At 44.2% G+C, this 17,888-nt stretch overlaps 1 protein-coding gene and 1 pseudogene across 1 annotated transcript in view; both read right to left on the reverse strand.

Moving 5' to 3' along the window:
* Positions 1–17,888, reverse strand: part of LOC135210368 (ATP-dependent zinc metalloprotease YME1L-like) — a 365,863-nt pseudogene that overhangs the window by 278,928 nt on the left and 69,047 nt on the right.
* Positions 1–17,888, reverse strand: part of LOC135209927 (uncharacterized) — a 142,232-nt gene that overhangs the window by 69,200 nt on the left and 55,144 nt on the right. Inside the window, exon 3 of the mRNA XM_064242662.1 lies at positions 11,209–11,371. Within this exon, the coding sequence (XP_064098732.1) occupies positions 11,209–11,371 (163 nt within the window). The remainder of the gene's footprint in view (positions 1–11,208; positions 11,372–17,888) is intronic.

A 17,888-nucleotide genomic window follows, 5' to 3' on the forward strand; every position in this document is an offset into this window, starting at 1 on the left:
AGAGGGAGCGAGACCCTCCGAGAGTTCCAACTCCTGCGCGGGGAGGACGTCTCTGAAGACAAAAGTAATCTTTCAAGATTCGAATTCTATGAGATTATGAGCCATGACATCACCTTTAGACGAATCTTGACTATGAGAGATGCTCAGAATCCTTTCTAGATCATCTATGCTATTCCAGTTTTTCTGCAGGAAAAACTGGAGAGGTGTGACTTTCAGTCTATTCAGGGAAAACAAAACTTCTCCAGCGAGGAAATGGTCCCCTGCAAATCATTCATTCCCTCACCGAGCATGTTTCCTTCCCTAATAAGGCTGCGTTTTCACTTAAAACAGGAGTAATTTAAAGACACTGTAGAGATTGTTCATTTGTTTTCTTCCTAAAAGTCTCCTTCCTGAGATCCATTTACTATTCTCTGATTCTCGGCGAATGTCTGAAGAAGCATTTACGTTGTGCGTCCATCAAGCGTCCTGCCGAGCGTCGCGCTCGGCGCTGTCGTATTTGGCAGCGGAAGGAGTCCCCTTCATAATCGAGCAAGGGACGTCTCGGCAAGCTAATTGACTGCATCTCTTGCACATCATTCTTGTTTCGAGGGAAAACATGTGTGGCTATGCCGCTGTAGACTCGGAGAGAATTCTGTTACCATGCGGTAAACAGAACCGAAAAAGGTCTAATACATATATATATACATACACACACATATACATTTACACATATATATCTATACATATATATATATATATACATATACACATACATATATATACACATACTACATACACATATATATATAATTTATTTATTTTTTTTTTTTATTTTTTTTATTTTTTTTTTTTTTTTTTTTTTTTTTTTTTATGAAAAAATTCTCGCAAAGTGAAGATGTTCAGCCATGTATGCTAGAATTCCCCTCAACCCTAGGCTAAGGCCGTGATTGTAGGGTAGAAATACGGTTAGTCCGTCAATCCCGCAGGAAGAGAGAGAGACGTAACCTACTGCGCATGGCAGACAATCAGATGGAACTGAGCACTGGCATTACGCATTAGTGACAGCAGACTCAGAGAACGTTCGTCGTTCTCCGCACTGCTCTGCCTGAGTTTGCCACCTACACCATTCAATTACTACGAATGAATAGGTTTACTATCATTATAGAGCAGAAACCAAAATCCATCAAACTGGTATATTTAAGCGAAACTGAATTTGCTAATATAAAAGGCTACCTTGGTATTGTCATAACAATACCTTAAATGTTTAAAATTAGGGAAACCGGCAACCCCATGAATAGTTGCAGGGAGAACCGATTAAATGTAATAAGAATAATCGTACTCTCGGTTGTCCTCCGTAGGAGTAACTATGGTATGAGTATATAACTTGAACCATACAACCGTTTGATAGTAATATGACGTAAGGCAAAAATAATATTACTATGATACAACATCGCTTGTTCACCTTTACCCGGCAGATATATATATACATATATCTGACTGGTAAGTTTTATGAACAAACGTAGAGTATTTTAGACACTTGGACAGCTACCTCCCTACTACATTCTGCCTCACCGAGGTAGGGAGAGCCATCACGCGGTAGTGTTTTGTCAATGAGAAATTATACGCTTACGCGATAGAATGAACACTCATGGCATATATCACTCATTGGAATTATCACTATACTTCACTACACTACTATAACTTTCCAATGCAAACATGATTCCAGGCTACGCAAAGATTTAAGAATCACAGATAGGGTATTACCCTCCAAAGACACTATTGTAGGGCCCGAAGGCATCACAGGTCTTTGGAGGGATAAATTCTAATGGACGGGTAACTTGTGTTACACGCCTGGAGGAAGACCTCCTTACACTATCACGTTCTAGTTTACGTACCTATGATTCATAAGCCTTCCACGCAGAATCAGACATATTTTCACACTCGTTGCAGTGCTCATCAAACATACAAACATGTTTCCTACAATTCGCGCACACTGTATGAGGGTCTACCGAAGTTTTCGGTAGCCTAAACCTTGCATTCTTCCACACAACATACTCTGGCCTAGTCGAAACTAGATCCAGACATCGTAAGTTTAAGGAAAAAATCAAGACAAAATAAAAACAATCCACAATTAGCGTATGCCTAACCACCGATCCTAATGAAATAACCAAAAAATCAATCGGGATACTCAAGTGACCAAAAGAGTTCCAAAATCCAATGACGGAGGTGCAGAAAACACTTGTTGTCTGCACCGGCGACAGAAAATATCTGACAGAAAATGGGAATGGTTCCTTACGCCCGCCTCCCAGCGGCGGGAATGGGTACTACCACCTGGCCGACCACTGCGTGTGCCGGGAGTTTTGAAATTCTGTCGGACTTCGGAGAATACAGCTATATATATATCTGGCAGGTAAGATTCATGAACAAAAGATGTTTTCTTACAATTTTATCATAGATTCTTCCCAGTAATTCTTTTTATCAATTTAAAAGGAAAATTTACTATGTACATTACTACTATAGTATTATTTTGTTATTATTTATATCTTTGTAAGGTGTAACCAAGGAAAAATAGCATATACAGTACGGTCCCCAATTATGCGAGAATTTGGTCAATCCACGGCCTTGCAGAATTGGAAATTCGCAGGTTTCGATACACATACCTTATGGGAATAATTCCATTAGGGCCAAGGCAAACAGCAACTTATCCAGTCAAACTTTTTTTATACTACCCATTTTCAATATTTTCTGTATACTATACTGTAACTTTTTCTAATATGAAATTGTTCTTATGGAGAGATAAAACATTAAAAAGGTTTTAATAACTTGAAAAAGTTTAAAATTACACACAGGATGGTGAAAACTCCCACATGTAAACACTGCCACCATTGGGTGCAAGTGTGCTGTACGATACAGTCATTTCCTTTAAAAAACCATTTAGATGGAATTTCCTCTACCTATCCTCTGACAAAAAACTTTCAAACTCCTCTATCTCATCCTCTGTGAAGAGTTCTTCTGCTAAAGGAAGGCTTTGTGAACCATTTGAGGTTTCGGGGACTAGCGGATCATACATGTCTTCACTCCCGTTTGGCCTAACAAACTTGGTTACGAGAGCCTGTCTCAGTTTCTTTGTCCGGCACATTCACTATGTGATCGTTTTCATATAAATTTATTCTACGATAAAAAAGAACTGATGAAAATTCAAAATTTGATATGAAATTACAATTTCTTAAAAAGAAATGATAAAAATTCAAAATTCAACATGAAATGAGTTTCTTGAAAAGTTTAGATCAAACAACAATTCTCTCTCTCTCTCTCTCTCTCTCTCTCTCTCTCTCTCTCTCTCTCTCTCTCTCTCTTTTACTAGTCATTTTTATCAAAACTCAAAACCTATTTCAACAATAGGAAAAATAAATGATTAAATGCCAAAAGTTAGTCAAAACAAGTCAACCTAGAAAAAAAATTCTTACTTCATGTTCAACAATGACAGATTTCAAGTTGTCGACTGCTGCCAAAATGGAAGTTGCTCCTTCTTTCATCTTTAACTTAAGGGCAAGCTTTTTAACAGATGATCAGAATACACTTCACAGATCTGAATAATGCGTATGGCGATGATGATGATCATCCCGATCATTCACATACACTGCGCTATAATGTCACAAATGCATGAGGCAGAGCCTTCCGTCTTAGCTAATGGCTGAACAGGCAATCTTTCTCTCGCATTCCCCCTTGGAGGAATAATAGTTTTTTTCCTCCAAGCATTCCCCCCACCCCTTCTCTCAGATACTAGCAAACAACCCCCCACCCCCCACCCAAAATACTTGAAAAGACAATAGATTTGATACGTTCTGAGGCGCGTAACTCGCAGACTTTGAACGGCTTCACAAATACAGAAAATCAATTTTTGAGAACTAGCGACCGCATAAATGGGGAATCGCACAATTCAAACACATAATTTGGGGACCAGACTGTAGTTATTAAATAAATCATACGCTAGCCCATTATAAAACTGTAAAAATCAAGCTAGTGGCACCACTACCTGTCTTCTTCGTGGCATGTAAAATGATATTGTTAAACTACAATAAAGTTTTGTACATACTTACCTGGCAGATATATACTTAGCTATAGTCTCCGACGTTCCCGACAGAATTTCAAATCTCGCGGCACACGCGACAGGTAGGTCAGTGGTCTTACCTTACCCGCCGCTGGGTGGCAGGTGTATGAACCAATCTATCTCTCCAGCCAGATTTTTTCTTTCACCTGTCTCCTGAGGGAGGCTGGGTGGTCCGATTAGACGTATATATCCTTGCCAGGTAAGTATGTACAAAACTTTATTGTAGTTTAAACAATATCATTTTTGTACATGAACTTCCCTGCCAGATATAGTATACTGGAGAGCTACAGCTAGGACGTGACCTGATGCTGAAAGACTCTCGGACTACCACTGGGATATATGACCCTTTGTGTGGTAGAATCCAAGTCGGATCCTGTTAAAGGGAGTTCGTCCCTATTTTAACAGGTCCTAACCACTACTACTGCAAAGAGCCACACTCATCAGACCACCTAACCAAACTACTAAAGATTAGTATTACGACCTAAAGAGATGCCTTCATGCATCCTCTTTAAGGCAACCAACAACAACAAACACAGGGGGAAAAATTTATACTACTAAACAGGATGAGTTCCAGCTCCCTGCCCCAGCACTGAATCCGCAGATACGTACAGGCCCAAGGCGAAGCATTTTTCGTAAGTGATTCTCACATCACGTAAGTAGTGGTTCGCGAACACTGAATGACATCTCCCAGAACGTTGTCTCCATCAGGTTTCGCAAGGACATATTCTTGTTGAAAGCAAGAGAAGTTGCTATGGCTCTTACTTCGTGTGCTTTCACTTTAAGAAGCCTAAGATGTTCTTCTCTGCAGGATCCGTGTGCTTCTTTGATGAGGCTTCTCAAGAAGAAGGACAATGCGTTCTTCGACAATGGACGAGTAGGGTCTTTTACTGAACACCCACAGGACCTCTCGGTTGGCTTTCAGTTGCTCTTTTCTTCTAAGGTAGTATTTTACCATTCTCACTGGGCAGAGTTCTCTCGGGTTCTTCTCCTACCAAAGAAGATAACCCACGAATCTCGAAGTTCTTGGGCCATGGACTTGATGGGTTTCATTCTTCGCAAGAAAACCAGGAAGGAAAGAGCAAATGAGAGAGTCCTCCTTAAAACCCACATTACCATCAATCGCCTGAAGCTCACTCACTCTTCTGGCGGAAGCTAGAGCCATCAAAAACAGAGTCTTCCTAGTAAGGTCTCTGATGAGGCTGAATTAGGGGGTTCAACCTAGAGGACCAAGGAATTGAAGGACTACATCCAAATTCCAGCAGGTGTCTTAGGAGACTGCATTTTCGTTGTATCAAAAGACCTAATAAGGTCATGTAGGTCCTTATCTTCCGATAAGTTGAGGCCCCTGTGCCTGAAGACATTCGCCAACATACTACGATAGCCTTAATCGTCGAAACGACTAAGCCACATTCTTGTCTTAAGAATAAAAGAAGTCTGCAATCTGATTCACAGAGGTACTGGAAGAGGAAATGTTATTCCTCTTGCACCATCTTCTGAAGACATCCACTTCGACTGGTACACTCGTAAGGTGGAAGACCTCCTCGCTCTAGCGATTGCCTTAGCAGCTGCTGACAAAAGCCTTTTGCTCTGACCAGTTTTCTGGACAGTCTGAAGCCAGTCAGACTGAGAGCGGGAGGTTTTTTTGTGTACCTGTCGAAGTGGGGCTGTCTGAGTAGATCGCTCCTTAGAGGAAGCGATCTTAGAAAATCCACCAGCCATTCCAGCACCTCTGTGAACCAATCTTGTGCTGGCAAAAGGGAGCTATCAAAGTCATCCTCGCGGAATCTGACTCTGCGAACTTTTTTAAAGTCAACCCCAGAATCTTGAAGGGGGGAAACACGTATACGTCGAGTCCTTTCCAATCGAGTAGGAGAGTGTCTATCCCTATTGCTCCTGGATCCGAGATGGGCAAGCAATAAAGATCCAGTCTTTTGTTCTTTTTGAAGTTGCAAACAGGTCTAAGAGAGGCCTGCCCCACAACTTCCAAAGGCTCTGGCAAACATCTTGGTGCAGAGTCCACTCTGTGGGAAGGACCTGATCTTTCCTGCTGAGGAGATCTGCCCTTACATTCCTTTCTCCCTGTACGAATCTGGTGAGAAGTTTTATCCCCCTTTTATCCACAGAAGAAGATCTCTTGCTGTTTCGTACAGAGAGAAGGAATGCGTCCCCCCCTGTTTCCTGATGTATGCCAGAGCCGTGGTGTTGTCCGAGTTTATCTGCACAACTGCTCCTGTCACATCTGACTCGAACTCCTTCAGAGCAAGCCACACGGCTATTAGTTCTTTCCTGTTGATGTGCCAGGAAGACTGGTCCCCCACCCAGGTCTTCCTGACACCTCCTTGGTTCCCAGAGTCGCCCCCGACCTGTTTCCAACGCATCAGGAGAACAACACCAGGTTGGGGTTCTGGGATGAAGAGACAGTCCTGCGAGAACTTGTTGGGATCCGCCCACCATGCTAACTCCTTCTTGATTTGATGAGAAATTGACAGGGAGAACTTCAAATCCTGAGAAGGACGACTCCAATTCCGATGAAGAAAGAATTGGAGCGGTCTCAGGTGCAACCTTCCTAGGGAAACAAATTGCTCCAGTGAGGAGAGCGTCCCCAGCAGACTCATCCACTCCCTCACTGTGCATACTTCTTTCCCTAAGAAGGTTGTTACTTTTTCGAGTCCCCGGGCTATCCTCTCCTGTGACGGAAAAGCCCGAAAACTCAGAGAGTTCATCTGGATCCCCAGATAAACGCACTCTTGAGCGGGAATCAGACTTGACTTCTGCAGATTGACCAGAAGTCCTAAGGAATAAGTCAAATCCTTCAGACAACGATCTCTGGAATTGGCCCTTATAAGCCAATCGTCGAGGTAGAGCGAAATCCTCACCCCTTCTAGGTGAAGCCATTGTGCTACATTCCTCATGATGGGCCGGCCTGTAAAGACTTGGGGGGCCGTCGAGAGGCCAAAACACAGGGCCCTGAATTGGAAAATTCTTCCCCCCATCATGAATCTTAGAAACTTCCTCGAGGAAGATGGATTGGTACGTGGAAGTAAGAAGCGTCTTGTAAGTCCAAGGACACCATCCAGTCCCCTGGACGGAGTGCTGCTAACACCGAGGCAGTGGTCTCCATCGTGAACTTCTTCTTTTCGACGAAGAAGTTCAGGGCGCTTACGTCCAACACCGGTCTCCATCCCCCTGAGGATTTCGGAACTAGGAACAGGCGGTTGTAAAAGCCTGCCGAAAGATGATCTGCCACTAGTTCGATCGCCTCCTTTTCCAGCATCTGATCTACCGCTAGTCGGAGGGCTTGATTCATGATGGGGTCCCTGTATCTGGCCATCAACTCCCTCGGGGTATTCGTCAAGGGAGGCCTCGAAGAGAACGGGATGAGGTAGCCTTTCCTCAATATTGACAGGGTCCAGGCATCTGCGTCTTTCTGGGCCCAGACTTCTGCAAACTGTAAAAGCCTGGTGCCTACAGTTGTCTGAAGGACTTGAGTCTTACTTGGGAGGTTTGATTGACTTCGTAAAAGTCCTCCCTCTTCTATTTGGTTTCCGACCTCTGAAAGAAGAGGATCTAGAGGTAGAAGCCCCTCGAAAGGGTTCCTGAGAGGTCGGCTTCGCTTTCTTCATCTTAGTCTGGATGGTAGGGCGCGGCTTCCTTGCAGACTGCGCTAGAAGGTCCTACGTAGCTTTGGCAGAGAGAGCCTTCGAAATGTCTTGAACCAGGTGTTTAGGAAACAGCTGCGTAGAGAGAGGGGCAAAAAGCAAAGACGATCTCTGTGCATGTGAGACAGACTTTGTTAAAAATGAGCAAAATACTGATCTTTTCTTCAAGACCCCTGCCCCAAACAGTGAAACTATTTCGCTGGCCCCATCCCTCACCGATTTATCCATACAGGATAAGACACAATTCAAATCCTCCGGAGAAAACGTGTCCGGTCCTTGAGTTTTCTTGGCTAGGACTCCGAGGGACCAATCGAGAAAGTTGAAAACTTCCAAGACTCTAAAAAGGCCTTTTAGAATGTGATCTATTTTATTCATTGCCCACGTAGTTTTGGCCGAATTCAAAGCTGATCTTCTAGTGGCGTCTACTAGTGCCGAAAAATCTGCGGTCAGCTGAGACGGAGGCCGGCAGTCCAAGGGTTCTCTGTCTCATACCAAAATCCTGTCAGTCCTGAAAGCTTCGACGGAGGGAAGGCAAACATTATTTTCCCCGCTTCTTCTTTAGTACGCATCCATGAACCGAAACTCTTGAGCGCTTTCTTCATAGAAAGAGTCGGTTTCATTCTCACACACGAAGATCCTTTCGTTGCTTTTGCTGTGGAGAACAACGAGTGTGGAGAAGGAGGAGCAGTAGGGATCAAAGACTCTCCGAACTCGTGAAGGAGAAGCTCTGTGAGCTTCTTGTACGAAGAAACTGCTGCCGATGTATTAGCTTCTTCCTCAGAGGCTTCCTGGTCTTCTTGAAGAGGAGAACGAGGATGAGGAGAACGAGGATGAGGATCCTTATGAGAATCCTTAGATGATTTCCTAGCTGGGGTACAGTGCGATGAAGGAGACAAAAGTCTTGAATGAGGAGAAGATTCCAAAGGAGAGCGGCGTACAGGAGAACGACGAGTCATAATAGAAGGACGCTTATCCGAAAATTCTTGTCTCATCTCGCATTCCTTCCTAAACGAAGACAAACTCTTAACAGCAAAAGAGGAAGGACTCCCTTCCCTAGAAAGACCACGTCTATCCCTAGGGAGATTACGAGAGGGAGAGCGCCTACTAAAATCCTGGCGCCGATCGTGAGGAGAGCGGCTACTAGGCGCTGAGCGCCTATCTGTCACAGGGCGCTTAGGGGAATCCTGGCGCCTACCAAGCGGAGAAACGTTGCTAAAAATAGGGCGCCTATCAGGAGCAGGGCACTTGAGAGGCTCTTGATGCCTACGAAGCGGAGAGCGGCTGCTATGCTCCGAGCGCTTAAACGGAACAAGGCGTTCGATGAGATCTTGGTCCTTACCAAGGGGAGAACGTCTGTAAGGCTCCGAGCGCCTAACAGAAGCAGGGCGCTTGAGGCGTTCTTGACTTCTAGCAAGAGGGGACCGATCAGGAGTAGGGAGCCTCGAGAACGAAGAGCGCCTACTAGGAGAACGAAGCAAACGAGGATCAAGGCGCCTTTCTCCAGGAGAACAGCTACTAAAAGAAGGACGCCTACCAGGCGCAGGGCTCCTACTAGACTCTTGATGTCTTACAGGCGAGGAGCGAACTCCATGCGATGAGCGCCTACAAGTCACGGTATCCGACGACAGTAGTCGGAAGGAGAAGCGCGCCTACTTTCAGAAGGGCATTCCCTAGGTTCTCTGAGAAGGCGAGGAGAAGAAAGATGAGACGGAGACGACGAAATAAGTCTTCTATGACCTGAGCGACTCTCTCTTCTTGCACGAACTCTAGAAGAAGGAGAAACAGAAGGGGCGGAGCGTCTACCTGAGGCAGGAATCCGATCTGGGGAAATATCTTCATAGTCCAATGAGCGCCTATCCGACGAATGGCGCCTCGACACCTCCGAGAGGGAGCCACGGGAGTGGTGCTCCTCTCGTGAAATCCTACGATGTGTAGAAGTATCCTCAAAAGAAGGAGATCGCCGATTACAAGGAGAGCGATCTTCCGACGAAAAGCGCCTCGATCTCTTGATAGGGAGACCGAGGCGCTTTTCGTCGGAAGATCGCTTGATAGGGAGAGACAAATCCTTCCTTCTACGTGATCTCGATGCCAAGGAGTCCGCCAAGGCTGTGATCTGAGCTTGTAGGCCCGCTAGCACTCGAGTAGGTGAGTTCCCAGGATCTTCTTCCGAAGCAAGCTCAGCGCGAGGAGCAGGAGAAGAAGGGCGATCAAGGGCGATCACAGGATCTCCTAGGCTTCTTTGCTTGCAAGGAAGCTACATCAGAAAAGTCTTCTGGGCTGGACACTAACGTACTGAAGGGAGCCTCCGCAGCCCTCTTCAACGGGCGTGACGCCTCCTTAGAGCTCCAACCACGCTTCGGCGAAGGAGAAGAGGACGACGAAAAACACTGACGAAGAATATCCTTCTTCTTACGATCCAAGGCAGCCTGGGAGCGAACTTCAGGATCTGCCGAGGGGACGCCTGACCGGTGGGCGCTCTCCCTAGCCCTCCTGCGGCTTTCGACTTTCCTCCTCCACTGGAACTGGGAGTCTGGAAGAGGTTCTAGGCCTGGAGGCACTAAGGGAGACCGTCAGATGCACCCTCCACATCACTGGGTACACTGCACTTATCATCACTGACACTCTTACCTTGATCAGTACGAAGAGTCTTGTCTTCCTTAGAAAACACAAGGAAGCTTTTAAGGCCGCGCCTCCGAAGACGAAGAATCTACGGCTTCAGTGCGGGGAGCAGGAGCTGAGACCTGGGAGGAAGGTTCTAATACAACATTAATTTAGTTTCATTCTCACTCATTCTCGACCTGCTCAAACTCGTGGAAGAAGCTTTACGTACCCTATCCCTTTCAAGTTTCCTAATATAAGAAGAAAGAGCCTTATATTCATCTTCGTTCAAAACCTCACACTCTTGACACGGGTTACTAAACGTACATTCATTCCCCCTACATTTAACACAGATAGTGTGAGGGTCAACCGCAGCTTTCGGTAACCTCACCTTACATCCATCAGTCAAACATATTCTAAACAAAACCGGAGTTTTGGAAACAGAATCAAAATCAGACATTCTACAGGGAAAATTCCAGCGCAAAGTCAATAACGGTCCACAATCAGCGTATGCCAAGCCAAAATAGAGCGAATACGTCACCAAAAAGTCCAAATCAATCTCCAGGCAAGCGAGAAATGAAGAATCTATCGGAATGAAACGACAACAGTTGTTATCGCTTCAAGCGACAGGAAAAAAAATCTGGCTGGAGAGATAGATTGGTTCATACACACGCCACCCAGCGTCGGGTTAAGGTAGACCACCTGACCTACCTGTCGCGAGTGCCGCAAGATTTGAAATTCTGTCGGGAACGTCGGAGACTATAGCTAAGTATATATCTGGCAGGGAAGTTCATGTACAAAAATAAACCTGAGGCAGCTTATACATAAGGAAGCAAACAACAGGAACAAAATGTTGCTTACCTTTAAAAAATGATAAAGGTGAAGTCTGATATTGTCTGGGGTGTACTGAAGATAACTGTGAAAATAAGAGCTCTGGACCATACAAAGCTATGTGTTTCACTGTTTGAGGAGTTAAAAAGTGACGAATTTCTTTTAAATCACTTTCTCGGAGTTTCTCCACTGTCTGCAAAAGGCAAAATAACAAAAGAATGAAGTATGATATATTTTATTGTTAGTAGTAAAGTTTCATACATACTTACCTGGCAGATATATACTTAGCTATAGACTCCGTCGTCCCCGATAGAAATTCGAATTTCGCGGCACACGCTACAGGTAGGTAGGTCAGGTGATCTACCGGCCTGCCGCTGGGTGGCAGGAATAGGAACTATTACCTTCTAAGGACAGATTTTTCTCTTCCACCTGTCTCCTGAGGGGAGGCTGGGTGGGCCATTCAATCGTATATATCTGCCAGGTAAGTATGTATGAAACTTTATTGCTACAATAACAATATCATTTTCATACATTCAACTTCCCTGTCAGATATATACTTAGCTGATTGGCACCTTTGGCGGTGGGTAAGAGACAGCTAGTTACTGATTAGACAGGTAAACATACGTTGTAGGTAATAAATAAAATAAAACCTTGGTTCCCCTATGTGTTTAGACGAAGGGTTGACCTCCTAGCTATTGCTAGGAGTCTGCTTCGTCTCAAGAGCCTCAGCGAGGATGTTGACCTATGGCTAAGAGTTCTTGTAGATCTGTCAATTAGGGGTCTTTATCCACTTACTTGACAAAGAATTCTAAATGGTTAGTTTGTCAAAGGGGTCCTATCCACTTACATGACAAAACACCTATGCCTACTGGCATAATTAAGGAGCACAACACCGATCCCGATCACCTGATCCTAACACGAGGGTTTGTGCTTAATTTGAAAAGAGCTATCCCCAAACTCATTTCAAATAACCCAAAGAAAATAGTATACTTATGTTAAAAATAAAAAAAAATTTTTTTAACTCATAGTTAAGGATCAGTGTCGGCTCCCTATCCCAGCAACGTATCCGTAGACACGTAACCAAGAGAGAAGGATCTCTCATAGGTCAACTTGAAACCTCCTTCGTGCAAAGAGAAGACAACACAGAGGTTTGCATCTCCCGTAAATTACAGCTAATATGTCTCTCACGACATATTGTTATGGAAAGAACAAGAATTGTTAAAAGCTCGCACTTCAAGCGCTTTTAATTCTCAGCTGTTTGAAGGAATCATCAAGTTACTTAAGAAGTGCTTTAGAGATCACACTTTGAAATTGATCTCTTCTGGATGAAGCCTAGAGCCTGGCTTGTGCCTGGCTGGCTCCTCGCGCCTGGCTGGCGCCTCGCGCCTGTCTGACGCCTAGCGCTTGGCGTGTGTGGCGCATGTTGCTTGCCTGGCGCCTGGCTAGCGCCTTGCGCCTGCCTGGAGCCTGGCGCCTGGCTGACTTCTCCCCACTTGCTGGAGCTTCGAGCTTGTTAAAGAGTCTCGAGGAAACTGGCGATGCCCACATCGGACACTTTTTCCGATTTATTTGCCTCTAGCGCATCTGCGCCAGGCTGGAGGCACCGATCCTTCTCCTCAATCAGGACAATGAAAGTGTTTATTTGGACTGTCTTCCTCTGGCGTCTTTACGCCTGTTCTGGTATTTTGGCGCCTGATTGGCGCTACATTGTCCGAAAGTCCTTAACATCCACAATCGTTTATCAGGAGACTGGAGAAGGGTGGAAGAAATTCTTTCACTTTGAGCTTTTGGTCTCTCCGGTAAGGGGAGGTGATTGTAATCAGCTACATCCAGTAGACGATAGCATATCTAACCGTACGAGAGATAAGTCTTCCTCCGAGGGGGTCCCTTCTTGAATACTTCCGTGCTCACGAGATCTCTTCTTACATGTTGAAGGGGTGTCTCGTTGCAGAATCTTCCCTATCCTTGCCCGAAGGAAGGGCAGAAGCCTGGAAGTCGAAGGAGACTCCGAGCTGAAATTGGGAGTACTCCTGATTTCTAGCTCTTTATTGTATCCCTCTGAACACCTTCTGGGAAGCATTTCGAGCCGTCATCGCATACCAAAGACTCTGTAGGCAAACGTTTGAACCATTCTACTGTAGATGAAAACGTAAGTACTCTGCCTGGACAACGAAACCTCTATCTGAAAACATTGAATCAGGAATAGGGGGTTTCAGTTCTTTTGCTAGACATACTATGCTGGCAAGAACCCATTGTCTAGTCTCCATAGAATCTGATGCGAGATTCCAATGCTCAAAAAATTCACTTGTCTTCTTGGTCGTTTAGGACCCAGAGAAACAAAGAATTCCCTCATAAAAATTTCTCAAAGAAGTTTGATGAGGAGCAGTTCCATCTTGTCGGAACTGGAAATCTGTGGCCACAAAAAAGATCCCATTAGAAGTACATGATATCCTATCTTGTCATATTAAGGTATATATCGAATAAGATCCTGAAGATCTTAATCCTCTGCTATCTCCAATTCCCTTTGTAGAGACAGAGTATAGCCTTTTACTGCGTTCTTTGATAGCAGATATATACAAAGGTGATTCTTCCCTCTGAAAGGGAAGAAAAAACAGTATGTGGTTCACAGAGGTATCGGAAGAGGACAGTTTCCTCATTCCCTCTAGCACGATCTGCAGCAATTCTATGTCTAGGCCTGACTATTCCATCTACCTTGAAAAATCCTCTCATTTATGTCCACTTCTGGTCAGTCTGCATGCAGACAGATCAGAGTGGAGAGGTTGTTAAGGTCCATTTAATAATAGATGCTGATAGAATACCAGACTCTGGAAAAGACTTCCAAAAACATGCTGTGAGAAGAACGTGACCTCTGTGAATCCAACCTCTCTGAAGCCAAAATGAGGCATAAAGTATTATCCTCTCTTTCTTTGACGCCCTTTATCTTAAATTCTGCAAAGAATTTATATTTATATTTATATTTAGGGGAAAAAAAAAAAGACTATAGTATATTCCCCTTTCTATAAAATAAAGATGGCGTATATTGCTACCTCTCCTTGGTTCGAGGAAAAGGAAGCATTCTATAGGAAGCCTGTTCGTCTTCTACCTTGCTAAGAGATCTATGAAGAAGACTTTCCGCAGGTTCTCACAACTCTTTCCAATAAATGTTAGACATACATTAACAGTTATTATCGTCGATCGAGAAGGTTCTCACGGACATGCAAAATCTTGCATCGAACCTCTTTTTCCAAATAGGTTCTCTTTGTTAACGCGAACAGGAGCGAAAAAAGAGATTCTCAATGCTCTTTGCGATATGAGAGAGTCGTGGAATTGGCCTAAGTGATTAAATGGGTAACGAAATCAGGAACGAATCTTGCCGTTACCGAGCGTGCTGTCTGAGAGGCTACTGGATCTTATGTTAATAACTCGCTAAAACGAGAAAATATCTTGGCTGGTGCTCTTGGCTCATTGTGCCAGGTTGGCGCTTCAGACCGGCGCTTTTCTTCTAATACTCTTTATGTTATGTACCATAACATCTGTGCCTTTATGGTACACGACATCCTTACACATGTTAATTCCGTTTTTAGTAGGAAAAAACTCTTATATACGTAGTATATTCTATTCAGGGAAACCATTTCTGCCACGAAGAGAATGTTTCCCATTCCACTCATCCATCTTCTCTTGAGCAATATCTGATTCTAAAAAGGTTGTGTGCGTTTCTCGAAAGACTTGACCATACCGTAGTCTTAAAGTGAATTCTCTACTACATTCATCTTCTCACTAAGCATGTATTCTAATAAGCCATGCTTTCGTAAGCATGAGAGCATTATATAATATAATGTTCTGCTGTGTTAGAATCCTTTAATAATGTTCCCTACGGTAAACAGCATTGAAAGGTTATAATATCTTTTTTATTGAAAACTTCTTAGCAAAAGGCAGACAATATTTTATTTATGTTAGCTTAACTATCCCCTCCATTCGCGACTAAGTCCATGATTGTAGGGGGAATATACGGTTAACCATTCGATCCCGTTGGAGAGAGAGATGCAACCAACTGGTAATGACCGAGACCTGAATGGTACTGTATTGGCCTTACGCTTACAATGACAGCCCTGCCGTCTCGCTCGCTGCCTGGCTGCATTCATCGTGAGTTGCCAGTTACTTCATTTAATGAAGGAATATAATAAAATTATTCCCGAGCCTAAGGAAGCTCTCAATAATGCCAATTTAAGCCAAACAACCTTTGTTAAATACCGAAGCTGAGTAGGTATTGTCGTAACAAACTTTTTAAGCGAAGTCCTTACCAGGAAAATAACTGTAAGGATATAGATAATTTCGTAGCGAACCACAAAGGCAACTATGGTATGCGTATATGACTTGTCATTCAGCAGTTGTATGCAGCAAGTCTTCCTTCTACATTCTTTCCTCTCCGATGCGGAGAGAGAATGGAAATTTTGCCCTCTCCGTTCTTTTCGTCAATAAACACGAATTAGCATTAGTCGAAAGAGATCGCAATGAAAACTCTCGGATCGAAAGAGAATCCCTCAAATTTTTTATTCTCTTGGAGATAAGGCCGTATTCTACGCCTCTATTATCTGGAAGAGCCTCTAATCAATGAATGAGAGCTCGTACGAACCTTGTTCAATTTGCAAACGATTGCCACTCTTTCTGTAAATGGTTGGTTGCATTACTTTAGAAGGAGGAAGATTTTAATATCGTCTTATTAGTAATGAACTAATTTTCAATAAAAAAAAAAGGTCGCTAAGGTCTTATAAACTGAGAGACCTGCTCCCTTATTGGCTTCCAATTCCGATCTATCTTCCATTTCCTGTCCATCAAGTTGGGAGAAGAATGAGCAACCGGAGGAGAGCGCCTCCTTCCGTAAGGTGAAGGGCTTTTAGCAGTACCGATTCTAACCTGACAAGGGCTACGGTCGCTTGTGCGACATCTTGAGTCCCTGCCAGGAGAAGGCCGATGTTGTTCTTTTACCCTAAGGCCCTCCTGACAAGGACGGTGGCCGCTTGTGCGACAACTTTCGTCCCTACCAGGAGAAGTCCTTATATGTCGTTCTCTTTTTTCATGATCAATTCCTTCCCGACAGGGGCTACGATCACCTGTGCGACACCTAGAGGCCCTGTCAGGGGAAAATTGATCTTGAGAAAAAATCCCAAAGAGGAGCCTCCAAGTCCGCTTCAAATCCCGATAACTCATCCAAATTGTATTTTGGGTTGTACAAATCCTTGCGCCTGCTTTCAGGCGCTCTAGACGCTTTGCGTCCTTCGGGCTTTGCAGGCGCCTTGCGTCTCCCTTCGGACGCTTCAGGCGCTTTGCGCCTCGTTTCAGGCGCCTCAGGCTCTTTAGGCGCTCTTCTCTAGGAGTTAAATATTTCCCTTTAGCCACTTCAGGCTTTTCAGGCGCGTTGCGCCTCATTCCTTTTACTTGAAGAGCTTTACGCCTCATTTCAGGCGCCCGAGGCGCCCGAGGCGCTCCAGGCGCCCCAGGCGCTCCAGGCGCCCCAGGCGCTCCAGGCGCCCCAGGCGCTCCAGGCGCCCCAGGCGCTCCAGGCGCCCCAGGCGCTTCAGGCGCCTCAGGCGCCTCAGGCGCTTCAGGCGTTTCAGGCGCTTCATGTCCGAGGAGCTAGAAGCTTAAAAATTATATATGTATGTTTAATCATTAAACGAGATCCCTAATTCATTCGATCAACATATATTCTTTAATATCTAATCCGTTCTTCTCAGAATAGATATATTTTCATATAAATGTACCGATGAGGAATTGTTGAAATAACTCTTTCAAACCCCATGGGATAGAGCCTCCGTCTAAATTTGTACGGGGAACGAAAACAGGAATTAGGGCAATGCCTCTACCGCAACTGTTATCGAAAGATCTCTCTCTGAGGTTCCGATATCTACGACGAGATTATCTTGCATCTTCATTGAATCTACGCCGTTGAAACTTTCTTCTCCTTATCCGTCTAATAAGGGGAACACATTACATTAGGACGCCTTTCCAATGGCGAACTTGGCAGTCTGGGACGTTCTACAGAAACCTGCCGAGGGGACGCCTGATCGGTGGGGATTCTCTGTAACCCCCCTGCGGTTGTCGACATTCCTTCTCCTCTGGGCTTGTGAGCTTGGAAGAGGTCTAGACCTGGGAGCGAGACAGAGCCGATCAGACGCACCCTCCATTGCAATGGGGGAACACTATATTCACTTCTTACCTTTTAAAAGCTTGCATTTGAGCTATCCATTTATCTTCAATTTGCATATATATAAATTTGTAGTTTCTGAGGAGTAAAAAGGTGATGAGGATGCAAACAAACTACTAGTACTGCTAATACTCTAACTGCTCGTTAGCACAAACGCTATTAAAGCTTATAAAGTAAGCGTATCTAGTTATATGCTTTTCTGCTTCCTAAAGTAGGAAATTAGAGTTTAATATTTCCTTAATAAAGTTGTAACCTTTATTACATATAATAATGAATAAATATTAATAATTCTCTTTATGGCAAACTATGTGAGTGTCTACCGATGATTTCGGTAGTTTCACTTAGTATTTTCTTCGAAATTTCGAAGCGAAATTCATTAAAAAGTTAATAAAAGCGTATGCCGAACCAAAGACCCAGTACTTCCCTGCAAAAGACAGCCCAGAAGATCGATGGCGATGAAAACACGAAAATCAAATCAGGAGGAACCGTAAACGTATGTTTACAG

The sequence above is a fragment of the Macrobrachium nipponense genome, chromosome 39 (genome assembly GCF_015104395.2).
Source record: "Macrobrachium nipponense isolate FS-2020 chromosome 39, ASM1510439v2, whole genome shotgun sequence".
Lineage (NCBI taxonomy): Eukaryota > Metazoa > Arthropoda > Malacostraca > Decapoda > Palaemonidae > Macrobrachium > Macrobrachium nipponense.